Source organism: Marmota flaviventris, chromosome 7, assembly GCF_047511675.1.
Source record: "Marmota flaviventris isolate mMarFla1 chromosome 7, mMarFla1.hap1, whole genome shotgun sequence".
Taxonomy (NCBI): Eukaryota; Metazoa; Chordata; class Mammalia; order Rodentia; family Sciuridae; genus Marmota; species Marmota flaviventris.
This window is the reverse complement of record NC_092504.1, coordinates 40,832,789-40,857,120: the sequence shown is the minus strand read 5'-3', so window position 1 is coordinate 40,857,120 and position 24,332 is coordinate 40,832,789. Positions and strand designations below refer to the sequence as shown.

At 32.5% G+C, this 24,332-nt stretch overlaps 1 protein-coding gene across 16 annotated transcripts in view; it reads right to left on the bottom strand.

Annotated features, from left to right (window-relative positions):
- Fip1l1 (factor interacting with PAPOLA and CPSF1) overlaps positions 1 to 24,332 on the bottom strand; it is a 71,996-nt gene that overhangs the window by 38,383 nt on the left and 9,281 nt on the right. For 4 of the 16 annotated variants that reach the window (XM_027938181.3, XM_027938189.3, XM_027938196.3 and 1 more), the window contains 6 exons: positions 21,713 to 21,777; positions 21,119 to 21,226; positions 20,451 to 20,581; positions 20,102 to 20,170; positions 14,172 to 14,281; positions 7,280 to 7,387 (listed from right to left, as the gene is read on the bottom strand). In XM_027938181.3, coding sequence (XP_027793982.1) covers positions 7,280 to 7,387; positions 14,172 to 14,281; positions 20,102 to 20,170; positions 20,451 to 20,581; positions 21,119 to 21,226; positions 21,713 to 21,777 — 591 coding nt within the window. The remainder of the gene's footprint in view (positions 1 to 7,279; positions 7,388 to 14,171; positions 14,282 to 20,101; positions 20,171 to 20,450; positions 20,582 to 21,118; positions 21,227 to 21,712; positions 21,778 to 24,332) is intronic. The other 12 variants (XM_027938219.3, XM_034635990.2, XM_034635994.2 and 9 more) reach the window with 3 other exon arrangements.

The following is a 24,332-nucleotide window of genomic DNA, read 5'->3' as shown; positions in this document are numbered from 1 at the left end:
ACAAAAACTTTTAATAGAAAACTTGGGGCCAAGCAAAGATAGTAAAAAGGTTAATTGTTAATCTTTTGCCATAATTTGATTTCTGAGCTACTTATTTTTAGCAATCAAAGCAAAGAACATCCTTGATATAAAAATCTTTAATGTACATAAGATAAAAAATCATTTCCTCTGAAGTTTGCTTTTGCTGGTAATAGCAGTATTTATTAAGCACTTACTCTGTTAGACAAACACTGTTCTATAAGGGTTTTACATATGTTTATTCCTCATAATAAATATTATTATTTCCATATATATGATAATAAGGAGAAAAACTTTGGTCTTTGAGTCCACTTAAGAGAAAGTATGAGAGCTGAAGAGTTTTTAAAAACATAGTGAGAAATACATTTTGCATGGCAATTCAGAACATAATGATAGTATATAAAACCTAAAGAAAAAGTTTCACGAGATAATGCTTACCATAAAGAAAAAATATTAAAATCAACTCTAATTTAATGTTAATATTTATATATAAGAGGAAAAAAGCAAAATAAACAATATATTGGTAGGAATTACCAAATTGATTTCATAACCACTAATGGATTGTAACTCCATTCTCTGAAAAGCTCCGAAGTTTCCAACATTACAACAAAACAAAAGTAAATCTCGGAGCTATTTCTCAAAATCTTCCTCGATGCTATCTATACAAAGCATAACAATAAGAAGCAATTAAAATAAAAGCAAGCAAAACAATGTGGTCTGAGTATTTATTCCTCTGAATGGTCAGGCTTGATCTAAGGACTTACTATGTTTTTGATAGCAAGTGTTCCTAACTAGCACACATGGTTCTCTAAGAAGAATCAAGAGGCCCTGAACCTAAATAAATGCATGTGTATATATGTAAATTTCAAACAAGGGACCATGGTTTGCAGCAAAATTTCAAAAAGATTATTACTTTAAGGAAAAGTTGAGAATCGCTATTTTAAAAGAAAGGATGAATCGCATATTCTTATGGAAATCTATTTTTCTCATAATAGAGCTTCTAATGAGAATTGAGTGGCAGACAGTACAGAGGTCTATTCTCTAGGGGAAAAACTAGAATGTGGTATTTTCATATTCCCAAGACAGATGCAATTGGCATGATGTCTAAATCAGATCATGTATTTAAAGATATGGCTGTACAGTTCTGCACAGAAATCAGTGTAACATCTTTTTAAGCTACTGTAGGAAAGAAATGAACCTTGAAAGACAAATAGGATGGATTTAGACAATGAGAAGCAAGGACATTTTAAATGGAGGGAAAAGCCTGAAATGGGGAAAATATTTTTATATATAGGATTTCTTTTGGGCAAATATATTATTTAGCACTCTGCTTCCAGCAGCATAATTCACCTGATAATGGTTACCAACCAAAAGACTTTCCAAAGAGGCAGAGAATATAAATTAAATGAAAAGCCCATAAAGAACTCAATGAGGCTATAAAACGCCATGCAAATGTCAGTTCATTATAGCTAAATCTATCATTTTACTTCAAAATCCAAAATGCCCAGCCAGCATTTGATCTTAATTTTTATGCCCAGCCAGAATTAAGTCTTCACATTAAAATGATTCTCAATTTACCTGTACATCAGAATCATTCATCTGGGGAGCTTTTAAGAATCCTTATGCCCAAAATGAATTAAAAAGACACTTCTCAAATGAAGAAATACAAATGGCCAACAAATATATGGAAAAAAGTTCAACATCATTAGCAATTAGGAAAAGGCAAATTAATACTACCCTGAGATTTCATCTCACACGAATCAGAATGGTAATCATCAAGAATAGAAATAATAATAAATGCTGAAAGGATGTGGAGAAAAAGGAACACTTTTTACACTGTTGGTGGCATTGTAAATTAGTACCACCACTATGGAAATCAGTATGGAGGTTTCTCAAGAGACTAGGCTTGGGGCCACCATAATTAAGTCCCAATTATACCACTCCTCAGTATTTATCCTAAAGAATTAAAGTCATCATACTATAGTGATACATTCATACCCATGTTTATAGCAACACAATTCACAACAGCAACACTATGGAACCAGACTAGGTGTGTATCAACAGATGAATGAATAAAGAAAATATGGTGTGTATTTTATTTAGCCATAAGAAAAATGAAATTATGTCATCTGTAGGAAAATGGATGGAACTAGAGACTATGCTAAGCAAAGTAAGTCAAACCCAGAGGTCAAGGGACTTATGTTTTCTCTGATATACATAAGCTGGGGAAGAAAAGGAAAAGAAAACTGGGGGCAGATCTCATGGAAAACAAAGGGAGATTTGAGGATGAAAGGAATTAAAGGGTAGGAAGTATTGATGCGAGGGGAGTGCTGGGGGTGATACTGGCCAAATTATATTGTTATATTGTGTGTATGTACAAATATGTAACAGCAAAGCTCATCATTATGTACAACTATAATGCACCAATAAAATATGGAGAAGAAAAAAAAGAAAGAACCATGATGCCCAGAGTGCACATCACACTATTTAAAACAAGTATCAATATTTTTTTAAGGTCTAAGTATCAATACTTTTTTAAGGTCTCCCAAGTAATTCCAACAAACAGTCAAAGTGAAGACTACAGACTACAACATAAAGAACATATTCAAAGAAGAGACCAACAGGCATTTGATTTTCTTCTTGAAAAAAGTTAGTTGTTGAAAATTAATATTTAATGCTTTACTGCTCAATAGAGTCATACTATCAAGGCCTATTAATTAACATAAGGTGAAACTCATTACATACTTTTGTAAAGAAAATTTAATATTTTCTAGTGTTCAGATGGATTTATTAAACAAAAATCCTAACTAGAAAAATAACATACATCCAAAATACAAATCACAGAATTTAAAACATCTTCAAGGAGGTGTGATTTATTTCCTCTTAGCACCAATTTTAAAAGAGATGGATAAAACCTGTGATTTACAGGTGTGGTATCATATGCCTATAATCTTAGTAACCTAGGAGGCTGAGGCAGCAGGATCAAAAATTCCTTACCAGCCAGGGAACTAAGTGGACCCTGTCTCAAAATAAAAACTAAAAAGGGATGGGAATGTAGCTCAGTGATAGTAGGTCCCAGGTTCTATCCACAGTACCCACTCCTTAGTATATATCCAAAAGATCTAAAATCAGCATACTACAGGGATGCAATCACGTCCATGTTTACAACAGCACAATTCACAATGGCCAAGTAATGGAACCAACCTATGTTACCTTTGACAGAGGAACGAACAAGAAAACATGGTATATATACACAATGGAGTATTACTCAGCCATAAAGAAAAACATTGCAAATGAGGCATAAATTCAATTAACTTCATTTTTATGATGAGCCAAAAGGCTCTTTTGCATACTAAAATTGCAGTACCATGTTTCAGGTTCCATATACTCCTTTACAGTATGCCTTTCCCAACTCAGTATGCCCTTCCCCTTCTTCCAAAAACCAATAATTTCCACGCTAATTTTCTGGGACCTGAATTAGTGAAATATTGTTACTTTTTAAGCTTTATTTACAACAAAACAAAAGGCCTTGAATGCTTAAAGATGAAATATGTTCAAACTGACTCACTGGAAGGCATGAAAGTGTTCATTAATGCAATCAAGTTTATTCATTTTTGTACAGAGCTTGCAATAAAGTTTTACCTGCAATATTTATGCTTAAATTCACGCCTTTAAATTTATCACTGACAAGGAAAATCACAGCTCTCCAGGAAACTTTTTATAAAATAACAAAGGCCTTCATACATCCAATCACATAAAATCTCATAAGCTATAAATTATAGAAGCATGCAGAGTGCTCAAATACACTAAGGTCTGTCTCATTGACACATAAAATAGGTATTTAAGAACAGATGAAGAAGTGATTTTTTTAGACATAATGTGCATTAAACATCCCGTTTTATTACAAGTTTTGTGCTTGTTTATTATACAAGGTATAAGTAGGTTTTAATATATTAGTGATTCAACACTGAAAAGCAATTTTACCAATCCTCATTGAAGAATCTCAATCAGGTAAAAAGTATTCTGATACAGGAACATAAGCGTTTAAAAAAAAAAAAAACAGAATTTGAAATTCATTATCTAAAAGAATTTGATACTATAAAATGGAAACAAGAAATAAACTGGATATTAGGGTAGGTTATAGCCAACAATCAATGATAATATATGAATTTTAATTTTCTGTTTATTTTCTAAAAGTGCTCCAATCTTCTAATTGGTTTTCTAAGTGTTACAAATTTGAATTTATGAAGCAAACTTAATAAAATGCCATTGTTATAGATACCAAATTAGCTTAAAGAATACTATTTAAAATGTTTGAAAAACATTGTTATGCAAATTAAGAGTTATTAGTGTGAGGTAAGAAGTCCAAGGCTTCAAATATAGTAGCTTATTAAAAGAATTTCAACCTTCAGATTTAAGCAATGCCTCAAAGTCCACATTTCTCAATTACATTAAATATAAGAGCTGAGCTGGGGATAGTGGTGCACTCCTGTAATCCCAGTAACTCTGGAGGCTAAGGAAGGGGATGTCAGGTTCAAGGCCACCTTCAGCAATATGGCAAGACCTCAAGCAACTTAGGAAGACCTGGTTTCAAAATAAAAAATAAAAAGGGGGTCTAGGAACAGAGCTCCTAAAAAATAAAAAGGGGGTCTAGGAACAGAACACTTGCTTAGCACATGTGAGGCCCTGGGTTCAATCCTCAGCACCCCATAAAAATAAATTAAATAAAGGCAAGTGTCCAACTACAGCTAAAAACTATAAAATAAAATAAAGGGGGGGGGGGAGGGCTGAGCTGTGGCTCAGGGGTTAAGCACCCCTGGGTTCAATTCCCTGGCATCCCCCCGCCAAAAAAACACAACACATACACACATAAAACAAAACAGAAAAAAAAAAAAAAAAGCTGAAATCTAGCTTTCTATTTTAACATTAAGTGTGTGTGTATACACATACAGTGTATATACTCTACATACACATGCACACACTTATACAATGCTTAAAAAGAGAAAAACAGCTCTTACTTAGGGATTTTGGAATTTTCAAAAATACAAAAAAATGCACTGAAAATACAGTATTCACTTTCCTATTACATATATTTCCCAAGATAATCACAAAGTCAGAATGGAGAGGTTCTTTTTGTTTCCAAAGTTGTTTTTTTTTTTTTTTTAAAGGGGGAGAAGGGAGTGTGGAGGAAGTTTACATAGAGTAAGCACTGAGATGCATCATTTTCAGGTAGGAGAACCAATATTCTCCCATAAACCAGCCAAATTGTTTCAAGAAATAAAATATTATATAAAAAATGAAACAAAATTTTTAAAATTCTAAGTAAATGACTGATATAAAAGAAATTTCAGATGTTCAAACAGTACAAAAAAATATAAACTTTAAAATTAAAAAATAATGGATTTAATGTATTCCTATGACACTTTGCCTACAAAGGATAACTTGCCTACAGTGAAGGGATTCTAACCCAGGGTTTGCTGCTTAACTACCTGTGAACTGGGGCAAATTCCCTAATTCCCAAGATCTTCTATTTCATCATAAACCAGGAACTAACCAGAAAATAAGAAAAATTTCAGGACCAAAGGAAGAAGCTTTCCAGATTACATAGTCTAGCCCCAATATTTTACACAGTGGTAATGAAGAAATAGACTTTAGAGACTCTACTTAATTCACACAGGGAGTTACTGACAAAACTACACCTAAGATCCAAATCCAATACTTAGCCATGAGACAATTGTTAAGAAAATTTTATTCTTTATATACAAAGATGGCTCATTATCAATAGCATAATAATTTTATAACTAAAATTCTTATTGTCTAATTAAATGGGCTACTGATGTTACTGATCACTTTAAAGACAATTCCAAGTATTTCTCCATGCACTAAATAAAGTTAGTAACAGAGAAATTATATTAGTGAGCATTTAACACTTTGGATTCCATAGAGATGACAAGTGTGAAAAAGTTCATGTCCACATTTGTTAAAGTTTTCTTTCCTTAAAACAGCTCTGGAAATTTTTCATTTCTAGTATACAATACATATGAAAAAAAGTACTGTTAAAATAAGATATATAAATTTTCATTCTTTAACCTGCTAAAGCAACACAGGTAACACTACACTGAAAACACAGATAACACATTTTTATCTGTATTAGTTACTAAACTGTAGTTTTAATACTCTTTATAGTCAAATTATTTTTTACTGAGAGGAATACCTACTTTTGACAATGTCTAAGCTTATTCTCTCCTAACAGGAAATTCTATTAAAGTAAATTGACTAGAAATTCTTACAACTCATGGGAAATATATAATTAAGACTCCATAGAAAAAGAAATCTAAGAAGTCAAATTGTTTCTTCCCTTTGCTTATTTTAAGGTGTTATGAAACTATTTAATTCAAAGCCATCATCATAAGATACAAAAAGTACTTTAAAAAATAAGTTGTATAGAAAGAAAGTCTAATAATTTGTAACAAAAACAAATACCCTTACAATACCACAGTTATTTAAAACTTCTATGGTTATATTTGGAAGCTATCTTGGTCTTTATTCCCATTTCAGGCACTGAAGCATAATCTCTCAGGCTGGTTAATATTGGTAACGCATTTTCACATACTAACACAGTTGCTTCTCATTATATCCCTTAGGAATAAAGTTATACTTCTATTTCACAGGCTCAGAGAAATGATAAAAGATTATATGCTTTGTAAATATAAAATTTAGAAAACAAACCAAAATTCTATGGAGGTAAGTCATCAAAGCATAACAATAAGGAAAATAGTACAAACCAGGACAGACAGTAGACCCACTTAATGGAATAAGAGGTTTATACACTACTGTTGGGTGTAAAAATTGAAAAGATTTAAGTGGAGTCAAATTTTACAGGCTCTAAATACTGTCTCAAAGGTTAGATTTTACTCCATAGGTGGTAAAAAGCACCTGGGAATATTTTAACAGGATATTATATGAAAAAGAAGAGATAACCTGCAGCAAGGGGGAGAGTAAAATATTTACTGACCACCCTTTAGTGTGGTTTAATACAATTTATTATGTATTATAAAAAGCCAGAAGGATGAGTGGCAAGATACATGCTAGGTCTTCATTAATAAGGTAACTAAAAAACCCTTAACTATACTCTAAAAAAGCATAATATGGGGGGTAAAAATATGGTAGACTAATCGAAATTTCTTATCTTACTAATGAGACAAAACAACACTGATGATCCAAACATCAGGGATTATCCAATGTTTAAAAATAGCCTTACCTTAGATCAGGTGATTCGGCCCTCCCATATCGATCCTGCCACTTCCCAACGCTTGAATTGGCTTTTCTGGAGGCAGTACTTGTCTGAGACTGAGAAGAGGTGCTGTTTCTGGTGAGATAAATTTTCTATGTTTTTTCTTACATATTGTTGTCTCTGACCCCCCTTGTACTGTTTCTTTCTTTTTTTCCTTGACATGATTTTGCTAAAGTTCTTTAACATGTTCCTATAGTATCATCCTTTTCAAGTCATATAAAATACCTGCTGTGGAACTAAGACTACTAGGGACATCTAAATACTAGTATTACCAATATATTATAACTCAAGAATATTTTTAGAAATATTCAACATAGCATGATGTCAAAATGTAGAAATAAGAAAAGTACCAAGCGTTTGTTTCAGGTTAAAATAAATTATCAAAAAATAAATTTCCGTGACTATGAATGAATAACATTAATTTCTATAGTTTCACAAAATCTTATTCAAAATTTTGGTATTTCCTTCCCTACATTTTTCAATAACAGATATAGGTATTGTTAGTGCAACCAGTTAAGAATAATACTAATTATTTTCATATACACTAATATATGTATTTAGAACCGATATACTAAATACATATATTTTATTAAAATTCCATTTCAAAGTAACAACTATTTCACAGTAAAACTGCAAAGTTAATTTTATCCCCCAGTGACATACTCTATAAAAAGTTCAGCTATTTACACTCTTGCCAGCCCTTTAAAAGTCTAATAAAATGCTCATGCAAAGAAACTAGCAAAATATATATGCTTACTTATGTAAAAAGGGACACAAGAACAAACCATAAACAAAATGGAATGAAATCTCATAATAATAAAACAAGAATGACAAAGTCTTTATATACCTTTGGATATTCTTGTCTTTGAAGCTATTTTCAATATTTAACATAAGCAAAAAATAAAATTATCAGTAACCATGCAAAAAAAAAAAAGAAATGCTAAAAGTGAAAACCTAGGGGCTGGGGCTATGGCTCAACAGTAGCACACTTGCCTGGCATATGTGAGGCACTGGGTTCAATTCCCAGCACCACATATAAAAATAAATAAATAAAGGTCTATCAACAACTAAAAAAAACATTTTAAAAAAGTGAAAACATATATAATGAAACAAATTATATTTTAAATAACATAACCACTGAAGGATATTTTTGAACGCAATACTTTGACTATTCACCTTCAGTCTTAAAAAAAAAAAAGAAATGCAAACTAATCTTGAACTCTACCTATTGGGTTTGCTTTTTGTAATGTAAGTGTAGAGAAGTTCTGAATCTATTTTAGGTGTACTTGAACATCAATCAAATGAAAATTTATAAAACTGTTGAGATCTAAGTTCTCTCTGTGAGAAAAGGGAGATGTAACATGGAATAGGTGAAGAGAAGAGAATTAGGAACTCTGGGGTTGAACTAAATGCAAAAGAAATATAATTTCATGATTAAAATTTTGTAAAAAGAACATGCATACAGACAATTTCATATTGAAATTATTTTTTCCTGAGTACTGAAAAGGCCTGGAAATAATGGTTCTTCAGTACAATAAGCATAGCCAGCACTCTGGTCTTTGTTTTTAATTACCATTTCCCACTAAGAGGTAGAGAGTGCCTTCAATAAATGACTGCTTCTTGAGGGAAAGTACAAGGTAAGCCTGGAACGTCTTAGTAATGACAAATAATAAAGAATATTAAAAAAAAAAAAATGGTGACACGTTAAAAAGTTACAGAAGCCTATTTAAAGAGAGCTCCCACTGACCTAAACCTGTACAATTTGAGCATCAAAATGAATTAGAGTACACATGAATCATACATACACTTTATACACTACATATACAAAAAAGCCTTCTTTATAAGCCATACATACATGCTCTCTTACACATAAAAAAAGAATTACTAAATCGAAGAGATAGTAAGTGAGGTAGATGGGAAACCTCATTTTAAAAGTAGAATGCCAACTAATAAATATGAAGAGAAATAGTTAGATAATAGTTTGTAATCACTATTTGAGCCAATACAGTAGTAACTGATTAAAATGAAAACCATCAATGGATGCTAAAATTCTTGGGAAGTCTGTAAAGGAATGAGGTATTTACACCCAGTTTCTCCACAAAATTATTAAATACAAAGGGGGAAACAGCAACTGTGCAGTGCTGCAATCTGAAGGGTGCCACCCACAAGGTAAGTGATGGTTATCATCATTAGTAAAATAACGGGTCAAAGTGATATCATGTATCCCCAAGTAATGCACTGGAAATGACACAACATCACTTACATATTACTACTGTGCCAAAAGCAAAGCCTAAATCTAATAATGAGGAGACATTAGACAAACCCAGATTGAAGGATCATCTGTGAAACAACTGAATTGTACTCTTCTAAAATTCAATACCACAATATAAATAATGAAAGGCTGAACAGCTTTTCCAGATTTGAAAAGAATAAAGAGATAAAAGAATTAAATATAATGAATGATCCCAGACTGAATTCTAACTCCAGGAGGAAAGGAAAGAACTGCAATAAAGGGCTTATTGGAATAATTGGTAAAATTTATAACCTATGTAGATACAATTATTATTAAAATTTTCTCACTTTGATAACTGTGCCCTATGATTATGTAACAGAATGTCCTTACTCTTAAGGAAAACATGCAGAAATATTTAGGGATAGAGGGAAGTAAAGCTCACAATTAACATGCAGAAGGTTCAGAAGAAAAACACTTCTTAGAAATTAAAGCAAATATGACAACATGTTAGTACTGGTGAATCTGTGTATATGGAAGTTTTTTGTATTTTTCTTCCAACTCTTTGGAATTTTGAATTTTTGTAAAAAAATATTAAGAAAATAAAAATGAAGAAGGTAAAACAGGGACTTTCAGGAGAATGGTAATATTCTATTTATTGATCTATGTAATGATTTTCATGAGTATGATCAGTTTGTGAAAACTTACTAAGGTGTAAATTGTTAATGTCACTTTTCTGTATGTATGTACTTCAAAAGAGGTAAATAATACAAAATCTTTTGAAGATCAAGCAGAATTTCTAATATATTAAATATTAACCTTTCACTAAAGTATAACAATTTGCTGGGCAGTATAAGAAACTAGAAACCCAGTACTTCTTCAGATAAGGTACCAAAAATTTTCTTTAATAAGGTTCTATGCAAGCATATCAACATTTATAAGTTTGTAAGGCAATCTAAGATTTTAGCAATGGAAATATAGAAATTACATCAACAGTGCAGCTAATTACTCAAATGCCTATTTTGTAGCCTCTACTATGTTTTAATAACATTGTATTCATGCTTGATTTATTTTTCTCTAAAATCTATACATAATCCATCAAAATAGGCTACTGGTGTACTTTTTGAAATATAGCCAGTATTTGACTATTTCTCCCCACTATCATGTTAGTCCAAATCACAACTCTCTCTTGTTTTAATAACTGCTGTTAACTTCCCAACTGGACCATTTCCTCCCTTAATTACTCTATAGGATGTTCACAGTAAAGCAGCTCAACAGAAAATTAACACCTAAATTATCCTCTTCTCTCTAAAGTTAATAAAATTTTATTTTCAAAGATTTTATCCAATCTCCACAAATATGAATAAAAATTATATTAATTTTTTTAAAAAATATTTCACATTGACTAGAAAATATCCTTTTGGTCAACTGAAGATAAATCCAGAAAGCAATTTTTCTAGTAAATAGTGTCCTTTATACACAAAAGTGACAGCATTGATATGCGAGGTAATTTTAGTTTCTACAGGTTGCAGAGATAAATTATTCACTTTTTCTTTAGTCATGATGGGCCTGCTAATTTTTCCATTCTTTCTTTACCTACTTTTTATTTGTTCCTTGCCCATCTGTGTTCTCCCATCTCTCCTTACTGTCTCCATCTCTACTTAGATCCATGGTCCATCATTATTATCAACCCCTTGAGTACCTGCTCAGTACATGTTTACCTGGTACAACCTACACTCCTGTGAGAAAACTCTAGCTACACTGGGCACAGTGGCGCATGCCTGTAATCCCAATGGCTTGGGAGGCTGAGGCAGGAGGTTCATGAGTTCAAAGCCAGCCTTGGCAAAAGACAGGCACTAAGCAACTCAATGAGACCCTGTCTCTAAATAAAATATAAAATAGGGTTAGGGATGTGGCTCAGTTACAGAGTACCCGCGAGTTCAACACTTAGAACCCTAACTACTCTTCAACACATACTTGAAAAAGATGAGAGAAATAACTTTTCCCATTTCCATTATCTACCTACTTACATGCAATGGGGCCCTGTATCCTACTTTCTCTCCTGTTATGAGTAAATTGTCTGTTGTCCATGCTCCTACTTAAGGATAACTTCAGCATGTTATAGTCCATGCCCTCTGGACTGTGTTACAACAACTGACCCCTTCTCACTTGTTGCATGATCAATTTCTCCTCTAGTAACTCAACCCCTAAGTATACAAAATGCTCCAATGACTTTCACCATGAAACACCTCCTGATGCCACACTTCCCTTCAAATACTGTTCCATTTCTTGGCACTGGCCCCCACTGAAAAAATTAGAAGTCTTGAAATTTTTTTAAGATTTTTTTTCTAACTCCTCTATTCCCATTTTCTCTTAAGTCCATTCTAGTCTTTTAACTTTACCTTGAATGGCTGAAAGTGATCCCAGTCAGGATCACCAATGACCTTCACATATAAAAATCTAATAGTTATTCTCAATCTTCCTTTTCTTAATTTTTGGTAGTTGATCATTTCTTTTTAAAACACACCCTTTTCTTTGGGTTTTCTTCAATAGTCATTATTCTTTATTTGTCCCTTCTGAGTTCCTTTATTTTTCTAATCCACACAGGAATACCTCAAAGTTCTGTTCTCTTACTCTCTATTGATACTTCTTTTATGCTCAAATTCCATTTCATAGCTTCATTTACTACTGAACAGTGTTCATCTCAAGTTGATATCTCTAGCCAATACTCCTCCCCTGTACTCCAAACCCACATATCCGATTTCCCACTCACATTTTTATTTGTATGTTGAAAAAGCATCTCAGTTTTATTATGCCCTAAACTGAACTTTTAGTCGTCCCCTTCTGAAGTCACTCCTCCAGTAATCTTTTCTGTTTCCATAAAAAGGACTCCATTATTCCACTTGAGTAGGGCAAAAACCTTGTATTCATGCTTGATTTATTTTTCTCTAAAATCTATACATAATCCATCAAAATAGGCTACTGGTCTACTTTTTGAAATATAGCCAGTATTTGACTATTTCTCCCCACTATCATGTTAGTCCAAATCACAACTCTCTCGTTTTAATAACTGCTGTTAACTTCCCAACTGGACCATTTCCTCCCTTAATTACTCTATAGGATGTTCACAGTAAAGCAGCTCAACAGAAAATTAACACCTAAATAAGATTATCTAATTATTCCATTCAAAATCTGACAATGGCTTCCCATTTATTTCAATGACAGGAAAAGCCAAAGCTCTTATAATGGGATAAGGTCTTATATAATCTGACCTAAATTTAAATAATAAACAAAAAGCAATGTACAGAAAACCTGCTAATTATTTTTAAATAGTTAATTAAAACAGCAAACATCAACAGCATATTTTCTACGTACCACACACTGTTCTGAAATACTTTACATAAATGAATGCATTTAACATATACAGCTATGTAATGAAGGAAGTGCTATTATAGTATTTTATAGATTAGGAAATCCAAGCCTAAAACGATGTGGGAGTTTGCCCAGAGACAAACAACTATTAAGTTTCAGACACAGAATTTGAACCCTTGAAGTATAACTCCATATTCCAAGCTCATAACACTATACTACAAATCATCAGCAACTCAATGAATGAAAATTGATTCCCTTAAAAAAAAAAAGAGGAAGATCTAAAGGAATACTATGAATTACAAAAATCAATATCCTTTAGCTATCATAAGTTCTTATCAATCTATGAGATTGCATTTAGTTTAAATAATCACATTTGAATGTGTCAATGACAATCCATAAAAATTTTGGACCACTTTCTGATATGTAATTTTGGCTAAAATAAAAAATCTGTACCTAAGGGTTAAACTATATGCTCCCATAAGGTTTCTTCCTGCATTAGTATATTATTAAGTATAATATTTTTTGACAATAAAAAATTATACAATTAAAAACAGAAAACTGTACAAAATAAATTTAAACAAGTAACACAAATAGTAAGTAACTTGGCTGAGAACTAGAAATTGCTGGGTTCCAGGCCCAGATTTCAGACATGTTTATCTAACCTAAGATTAAACTGCCAGCATCATCAAACTTCTCAAGCCTTAGCCTATCCTTTGCCCTTATCCTTGTAATGGAGAAACAGATAAACATTTGTCACAATTGAGTAAAAAGGACATTTTCCACGTTTGCAAGTTATATCTTGCACTTTGTGAACTAAAGGAACAAAATTAGGTACTGGCACTAAAATCAAAGAGGAAAAAAATGCTTTTAATTTGAAAGATGTCTAGAATGAAATTTCTACCACCTCTTTTACTAAGATCAGCAAAACCCTTAGATGTAGGAAGCCAAATATCTTTAAAAATAACATACACGGACAAGAGCAAGATCATTTTTATCACCTTTACTAAGATTACTATCTTTATATATACACATAACTTTATACTGTGCTTCATTTCTTGCTTACCCAGGTTTTCTTTTACTTCTTCCAGATGCAATAGCATCCAGAAGATATTTTCACAAAGAATTCATTTTGAACTACAAAGTTCCAGTTTTTGTTGGTAGAACACTGGGAAACTAACTTTATACTTAATATAGCACAAATTAAATATAAAAGACACCAATGCCTTACAATAATTGAGTTACAACTCTTCTACTAACCTGCTTGGTGGGAGTCCAGTCTTGAACAAAGATGGAGGAGAAGTAAACTCGGCTTTTGTAGATGGAAGTGCTGTTTCTTTCTCTGAATTTCCAGTTCTGCCCTGCTGTACCTTTAAACAAAAACATTCAAGAATATTAGCTTATTTATTTAATATAAAACACAAAATACTTAAGATGTTAAATTTATAACATTTATAAATTTATAAATGTTATATGAAGTTACATATAAAAATTTTTATGGCTGAATATTTATTAAAATTAACTTCTTTATTAGTCTTAAGTGAAAGGCATCAAGATGGATTATGGGATCAAAATGTTCCAACTACTAAAATATTAATTTTGTCACATAGATACTCAAGAAATTAAAACTCTTTGGAACTTTCACAAATTATTTCTGATATACAATAAATGAGTTCAAAATACTCAGTATAACTCCAATTGTCAGAGTTCAAGAAAGGCCTTGAAGAATTTTTTCCATCTGTGTTCACTACCCTCATTCAAAACAATTAGTGGCCATTTTAGCCATTCTGACCATTTTCTATTTAGATTTGCTGCAACATAAATACAAATAATCTGCCCCTAATCCATACCATTTCTTCAATTTTCCCATCACACTGTCAGTACCACCATCTGCCAGTTCTATAGATCTAAAAACTTATCATCAATCTTCTGTCTCCTTCATACTTCTTCAGTCTCTATACTTATTTCCAAACCAGGTATCCATTTAGTCTATTATTTGTCTATTATTATTAAAGCATGTCTGCCCATGCTTTCTGCTTCCATCAGATCCTCTGAATATGGTCTAGTTATACTCCTTTAGACTGGTGTCTATGCTCTTTTGCTTTTATCTCAACTTCTATCTTAAAATAATCATCAAATTATTAAATTTAATCAAAGTTGTCCTCCACTTAAATAACATCACAATATATCGCAGGCCCTAAATTCTATGGTCCTCTTTCCATCTAAATTCAGCATCACTGTCCTTTCCCAAAGGCAAAGATAAGAGAATCTCAGATATTTGACTCTAATATATTTGAACCATTGATTTGATTCCAAAGGTCATTATGTGGAAAAAAAAAATCTTGCTTTAAGCCATTACAGTTAGATCACTTATTAATTACATTAAATAGCACCCAACACGTCTATTTAAAATGTACTGATCCTAAGGAGATAAGGATCAACACTAAGGCAATGGAGACAGAAAAACTGAAGTAGAACTGACAGGCATGTGATAAGTAAAACTGATAGGATTTGGTGACTGGAAAACAGAACATAATTCATTCACCATTTATTAACCACAAAACACATACTATATACCAGAAGCTGAGACATCAGAGAAAAATACAATGTATCTCAAACCTCAGGGAAAAACAGACCTCAAAATATGCAATATATAAATGCTATGAAAAATACAGACAAAAGATGCTATGGAAACAATTTAAAAAAATGCATTGCTCTGTCTAGGGATGTCAGGAATACTCAGACTTGACATTATAGTGCTAATGAACACAAATAATTTATATGCAACATCTGACTTGTCTAATTGAAATCTCGAAGATGCCTTGGCCAAAAAACTATTGATTTTCCCCAATCTGATCCTATCTGAGTCTTCCTCATATAAACAAATGGCTCTATCATCATACATTTCTATCATAAATTACTCAAGGAAAACAAACACCTAAGTATTAACTACATGTCAGTGTACAATATGTCAACTTAACCTTTACAACATATACAAAAATCCCACCATTTATTATAAAGCCCCCTCCACTTAAATAACATCACAGTATATCTTAGGCCCTAAATTCTATGGTCCTCTTTCCATCTAAATTCAGCATCACTGACCTTTCCCAAAGGAAAAGACAAAGAGAATCTTAGATATTTGACTCTAATATATTTGAACCACTGATTTGATTCCAAAGGTCATTATGTGAAAAAAAATCTTGCTTTTTTACAGTTAGATCACTTATTATACTAAACAGTGCCCAACATGTCTATTTGCCCCCAAAGTCAAACCCACCAATATAATCTCAGCCATTCTGCTACATGAACTTGTCTCACCACTTTTACCTCTCTAAAATCCATCCTCCATACACAGCCAAAGCAATCTATTAAAATATAAGTTTAAATCAACTAATGTCTCTTCACTGCTCAGAACTGTCCAAGTTTCCTACTGCAACTAGGGGGGAAAAAAAAAATCAATGTCTTGGCAGCCTACAAGGACTACTTGGCATGGGCCCTGTTTACTACTCTGACATTGTTTTCCTCTATTCTTCCCCAACTGATCTTTACTATGTCCAATCATATGGTCTTTTTTTCTTGTCCTTTTTAACATATAAGCTACTAATTTGTCAGGCTTTTTTTTTTTTTTTTAATGTTTCTAATTGTAGCTGAATACAATACTTTTATTTATTTTTTTATGTGGTGCTGAGGATGGAACCCAGTGCCTTACACATGCTAGGCAAGTGCTCTACCACTGAGCTACAACCCCAGCCTCCCAGGGTTTTTATACTACATGTCCCTTCTGTTTGGAATGCTCTCTCTATAGAACTCATGGATTTCTCCTTCTAATCAAGAATAGTAGCCTCCCTATCTCAGATCTTTGGTTTCACTTTCTGTATTTTCATTTACCACTTGTCAAAAGCAGACCAAAAACATTAAATGAAAAATTCCAAAATAAACAATTTGTAAGTTAAACAGTGCAATGACAGTAGCATAATAAAATTCTGAACATTCTAACTTCATCCCACATAGGATATGAATAATCCCTTTGTCTAGTACATCCTGTCTGTGCTACCTGTACATTAAACATTTAGCTGTCTGGAACACTGGAAAGACTTTGGTGGTATCATAGTTCTTGTGTTCCTAACCCTTATTTTACTCAATAATAGTCCCCCAAAACAAGAGTAGTGATACTGGCAATTTGGATATGCAAAGAGAAGCTGTAAAGTGCTTCCATTAAATGAAAAGGTAAATGTTCTAGATTCAGTAAGCAAAGAAAAAACAAGTATTCTGAAGTTACTAAGATCTACAATATAGTAAGATATTTTGAGAGAGGCCATTCACATAATTTTTATTACAATATACTGCTATAATCATTCTATTTTATTATTGTTTAGCTCTTCCTAATTCACACATTAAACATTATCCTGGGTATGTATGGAAACTTTTATAATACCCAAAAGGTCTTGCAATGTGTTCCTTCAGATATAGGAGGATTCCTGTCTTATTCAATTAGCTCGTTAAGAGTGGCCTTCCCTAACCACTCCCAATCATTTTTTTTCCCCATAATTTCTTACTAGTATCATTATCTGAAAGTATCTTGTTTTGTTTATGATTACTGTCTATTGCCAGTTTACAGGATCTCTGAAGACATGGACTATGTATAACAAATCTGTATCTAAAGTAACTAGAGATCAGTATCTGGTGTTCAATAAGAACTCTAATAAATGTTTGACTTTGGGGCTTAGTTTAAATATCACTTCCTCAAATTCCTTCAAAAGATATGGAGTTTATAACCAATGTAATTTTGGCTGGGTGACTTCAGAGTATGAGGCAGAAAATCACAAGTTCAAGACCAGCCTGAGCAACTTACTCAGATCTTGGCTCAAAATAAACAAAGGGCTGGGGAGGTAGTTCATTTAAAATCTATACACCAGAAAAGTTAAATATTCACCCAAATGATGCTACCCAAGAACCAAAGTTTGGGAATTATTTTTTGAATGTTTCTTTAGTCCGTTACAGCATTTTTATAAAAGTTTAATATGAACAATATTTTAAAAAAGAAACCTAGAAAACAGTGATATACTCAAATAGTAGATTATGCAAAAAATTATAACTATCAAAAAATTTTATCATGTACAATAAAATGAATGAGAAGTTATACTCCATGTATGATGTATCAAAATGCATTCTACCATTATGTATAACTAATTAGAACTAAAAAAAATTTTAATATTTTTTCCTATAACCTAGGAAAACATTTACCAAATAATGTTAGGGTGAATAAAGGAAAAGGGCAAAGCCATAAATAATCACAATTTGTTTCAATCCACAAGAACAAAAAATTTGGGACAGCAATGACATTTAAGACTTTGAAAAAAGATGAGGAAAATAGTAACTGAGCAGAACAGAAAGCTGAATGCCGAGTTGCTAAAAGAAAGCAAAGACATCCTGATCAGACATGGCAGGACCCAAAAGGCTCAGAAACTGACAACTCCAGCTCCCAGAAGATCTGAATCAACCAGGCACATATCCTCTAGGCACAATACTGGAATGCCTTCTCTGAAAAGTCATATTATCACAAAAATAAGGGGGGGGGGGGGGAAGCAAACAATCTAAAGATACTAACATGAAAAAAACTTAATCCTACAGGAACTTCCAGTTGACTTTTAGCAGCCCACTCTTAAACAAGCGAATGGCCAACAATCAATAAACATTTGAGAAAAGTCGAAGTCAGAAGTCAATAATAACATCAAAAACCAACTTGAAGAAAACAAACTATTCAGGAAAAAAAATAAATAACTAACACAAGCATAAGCATAATCATTAGTATTCGTGAGGGGAAGGGGACACTGCATTACTACAAAAACAATGGGATGCAAACATAATACCAAGTTTCTTGGGAATAAAATATATAACAGCAGGCTTCCATCTGTAAGAGTCATAAGAGCCAGCCCCTATGAATTTTTTTCTGTTTTTAAAAGTCTACCATAAAAGAAATGAAAAAGTACCCAGAAGCTGAGTTTATAACAAGTCTCATTTCTATCAGAAGAAAAAAAGCACCACTGCAAACAATCGAGGTAATTAAGACAACTTTTCTATCTCATCGTCATAATCAAGTATAACAAAATATTCAATACCTAAGTAGACAACATTACCAAAAAGAACCTGATGACCCTTTAAAATATGGTAGATCTTATCAAGTACTTTCAAAATATTTGCAACAGAACAAGAACCAAATACTTACCCATAGTAGGATGTAAATTTAAAATTTGATTCTCTATACAGAACTGTGCCCAACAGAGCAACTACATCTGCAGATATAGCACACGCATTGCATAAGGCAGTATTTTGGTAGACAGCGCTGCAGTCTCAAAAGGGGCAGAGTTCCATAGGCAGATCATAAGTTTCCTAAGTATTTTTGCCAGTCTAAAAGCCACTCCAAATCTTTATCACACTGACACCCAATGTTAAGAATCAAATATTAAGGGAAAGGAAGAAAAGACTACCCAACCGAATTTCAAGTATGAAAATATAATATTCACTTTTGAACTGGGTATGAGCCTACCATGGCATGGAGAAGCCAGAAGACAGACTTGATATCTAAAGTGGTAATATCATCCTTCAAGTTTCTCACATAAACCGACTCCTTTTAAGTATTAATTTTAAAAATCAATGGCTTTATCCCTTTTGTTGAGATCTTAGAGACTCTCAGATAATGTGTAAAACTCTTGAAAACACCTTGATCTACAAGAGACATCACACCAACAATTTCAGTGTCAAACAGATAGAAAAAAACCATAGCACTATTCTTACCTTTTTTTTTCTTTTAAAGAAAATTAGGAAAAATAAGCCTAATTCTGCTTATAAAACTTAGAGCATGAGCTACAAAACAAAATGACAGCTTACCCTGTTACCATGAACTTTCACCTCCTATAAATAAACATGTGCTGTACTCAAAATAAAACCACAAAATACAGTGAAGAATAGTTTAACTTGGCATTTGTTAGTAATGACAGGCTATAAATTCACACGCTTGCAAAAGTGGAGATAAAACAACAATCAGCAAATTTGTAAGTCACCAGGAAGCTGAAGGTTTAGGAAAAAAGATAGCTATTTCTACTTTAAATTTGACCCTTCAGTAGTGGTATGGAGCAGTCTCAAGAACAAAAAATGAGAGCAACCAAGGATAATTTACTAAAATTCACCTTAAAAAGACTGAATCTGCCATCTTGGATCTCTGCACCTGGTGTAACTTCCATAGTACAGTCTTCGGCCTAAGTTAGATAACATATTCCCCATTAAGATACCACACAAATTTTAATTGATAGGCCATATAAAGACAAACTAGCTGTAGCTAGTTTGTGACTTGAAACTAAGAACAAAAATAATCATTAATAAGAAACTCTGAAAAGGAAGAGAAACAGGGAAGAGAATGAAAATTTTAAACTATCATGTAGCATTTTAACCACCTTCATAGGGAAAATGTGACTTATTTGGGGAGTAAAAGTGGGACAGTAAAAAAGGTAGGCATATTCTGGAATATTTACTAATTACCGTAATTTTATTTGTAGTAGAAGTAACTGGTATAACTTCAAGTCCCATTCGTATCCTCTTTTGTTTTTCACAGTAAGCTTTCCAAGTATCTTCATTGAACCCATAATTAAAGTAATCAGAAAGATCAGCACCTAAAGACAAAAAATATTTTTAGTGTGCAAATATTTAAATGCTATACAGCAGCAAAAATACAATGACCTGGGCTGGGATTCTAGCTCAGTGGTAAAGCATATGCTTTGCATGTGTGAAGCAAGGGGTTTGATCCTCAGCATCACATAAAATAAATAAAGGTATTGTGCCCATCTACAACTAAAAATATTTTTTTAAAAAAAATACAATGAAGTACTAAAACATAAATTTTAACATTCTAGCAGTCTTACCACCCCTTCTATTCTACTAGTTCTCAAAATTACCACCATAAAACAAAAAGACTACAAAACATTTTGACCAAAATTATTTGGCATTATAATAAACATGCATGTCAACATTTATAGTTATGCTAGACCACAGGCAAATTTAATAATACAAGTCTTTATTACTCATCATTTGCTTAACACAATAAAAATAACCTTGAAAAAACAATAACCTAAGTTGATGCTCAAAAATACTTTACTGATAACATCAAACAATACATTTTTTGAAATCAACATAACACATAATAATCTCACCAGGTTTACGCCATGGTTTATCTTCAAAGGAATCCAAATCTACCTCCAAGAGTGGAACTCCATTAATGCTTCCAGGTGCATCAAGATCTACTCCTTTGACCTTTGTTCCTATTTCACAGAAATATAAAATGGTAAAGGAGCTACATTAGCAAGAACATGGGAGATACCATAGACCAACAGAAAACACTAGCACCTTTTTATACTCCTGGCACAAAAAAAATGGCAAAAGTTCCAAACAAACATTAGAATAATGTTCACCATTAAAAAAAAAAAAAATTAGATGACCTCAAGCTTTATGGTGTAACTATAAGATTAACTGGATGAAAAACTTTGGGACTTATTACTTATAAGGAATTACTATACTAATAGGAAGTAACATAACATAAATTTCCATTTTGAAATCACTGTTTTGTATAGCCTGGGAGTAAAGAAAAGTTTTACTTTTGCTAAAAGTTGTAAAATAAATCAAAGAAAAAATAAATGACAACTATATAGTCAGGACAGCCTAAAATGTTTGCCATTTGGTCCTTTACAGAAAAAGTTTGCAAATGTGACTTACTTTCCTACTGATACAACTGCAAATATAAATTTTACCTGTAGTTCCATAAACTCTTCCCCCTGTCTTGATATTAAGATTTACAGGTGCCGTACCATAACTCCTAAAAAACAAAATAAAAATTATACTGAGAAACAAAGTACACACACCAATATTTAATGTGTTATGTACCCACATAAGCTGACAGACTCAAAACATTTTAGAAAACACTTTATAATAATTTAAAAATCTGTCACTTGCTTAAGAAAAGATACAGAAAAAATTTTCGTACATATCTGATTTGTTTCCATCTCAAAAGTTTCCCTGCCACTAAGTCGATATCCTATTGTTGCAAACTTTACCAGAAATTTGGCTGGGAAGCAAAGAATAGTTTATATGCCTTTGTTTAATTCTCTTGTCTCCTAGTTTTATTTAACATATAGCAATTCTGATAGAGTGAAATTTCTCCACCTTGTTCCTAAAGCCAGTGGTCATAAGATAAATGAAAATAAAATAATAAAATAATTTAGTGCTTTCCACATTTTGTACTGTTGATAAAACCTCTTTCAAATGCTCACATATTTTGTCATAAAAATGAGTGCATTTATATGGAATTTTAAAATGAGTATGCCCCAGCATGTTGGCACACGCCTATAATCCCTGAGTCTCAGAAGGCTGAGGCAGGAGGATTTTACGTTTCAAGCCAACCACAGCAACTTAGCAAGGCAGTTAGGCAACCTAGTGAGACCTTGTCTCAAAAAATAAAAAGGGCTGGGGATGTGGCTCAGTGGTTAAGCACACTTGAATTCATTCCCTGGTACCATTAAAAAAAAAAAAAAAAAGACTGGGATAAAAGCAGAACAGGGTCTGCTGGTGGTGGTATGGTTAACGATTGAGAAGGAAAAAGGGGAAAATTTCTGGGATGCTTCTAACATTCCATATGTTGATCTGGGTTGAGGTTACATGAATGCATACATTTCAAAAAATTATTGAACAGCACCTTTTGAAATGTAGTCACACATGTGATATAAAAAGTCAGATTAACCCATATTCAAATACAAGTTCTATCAACTACTAGTTGTATAACTTTGGCCCAGTCTCTCAGACCCTATAAACCTTGTATAAAATTTATGTAAGGTAAGTTTACAATTTTTTCCTTTTCTATATAAAGCATGAAATGTATATAAGCAGAAATATCAAATATACCAACTAAAACAGACTTACATATAGTTGAGGAGATTAAGGAAAAGGGAATAGAAGAGACTGTAGAGATTCATATTGAACAAAGATATCAGGAAGACTTCTTGTTATAGATAATATCTTAAATGATACATTTTTTCACATTGTATTCACCGTTTATTTAATTTGGTGCTCTTTCCCTCACAGGCTCAACCAAGTCGACTTGTGATGATTCATATCTTTTGATCTGCCTAATAATTATCTGCATCTTTGTCTCCAATTTACTAAATTTATGGAACTTGGGTTTAGTTACATTAGCAGTTTTATTTTTGGTTTTTATTTTTTAAAAAAAGTCCAAATGCAATAATATACACAAATAATTGTAGCTCCGTTGATATAAATGCAAAAAAGCATAAAGTAGCCCAAATTAAACCGTTACTCTCAAGCAATATTATCATTAACAATTAGCAATGTTTAATCTTCTTTAACTGATCAATTCATTTAATAAATGTTTACTGAGCATAAAAATAAGCCCAATTGATTTTAGGTTAAAGAGGGAGAATGAGGAGCTAGATAAATGTGGTTTCAGTTTTCATGATGCTTACATTTCAACAATCTAAGTTCAGCACAGTAATGGTAGCTTAGAAATATAATCATTTATGTACAGTATGATGTATAAAATTTCTAGTCAAAGACTAATGCACAAATATCAAGGATTGTCTTTAAACTATCCTCTAACAGGTCTGCTACAGGAAAAACATTTATAAGAGGTTTACCCATAAGTGTTCAATAAATGAACTTATAAATGAACTTCTTTGTTTCCTACGTTTTACCTCTTAAAACATCACTTTTCTTTATTAAGCCACCAAGTCTTTAAATCATTATGTGCAAAGGAGCTTAGCTGTAGGGGAAATTGCACTTAAGCAAATCTATACATGTCCCTACTCCCACAAGTCTCAGGCTACACCAACTGCTGGATCCACTGGGCTTGCATTTTCTCAAGAATCTTCAAAGTTAATGTCATATAAGTGTGTTTCAACCTGATCCTTCCATATGTACTTAATTAACAACTCTAAAAACCTTTAAGTTACTGAGTCATTGGTCTCTAATTTACCCACAACCAACCAGTAAATCATGGTAATTCTCTTTATCACACTCAAATATACTTTGCTTTCCTATTCATCTCTATACTGTTGCTGCTGGCTTATCACCTCACCTGGACAAGTACATTAGCCAAGTTCTTATCAAATCCATCCCAACTACTGCTACTCAGATTTATCTTTTCACATTTTCTGCCTGCCTAAAAACCTTTACAGGCTTCACAAGGGCAGGGCAAAACTATCCTAATTCCTTCCAAAGGACATTTCAACCATCCCTTTCCTCAACCTTAGCTTCCAACCATATAGTTCCTCTAAGTCTACTTTGTTTATTTTATTAGCAGTGCCCTCTTTCTAAAACTTATCAAGAATCACTCAAGTAAGTTCAATTGTTACCTCTAGG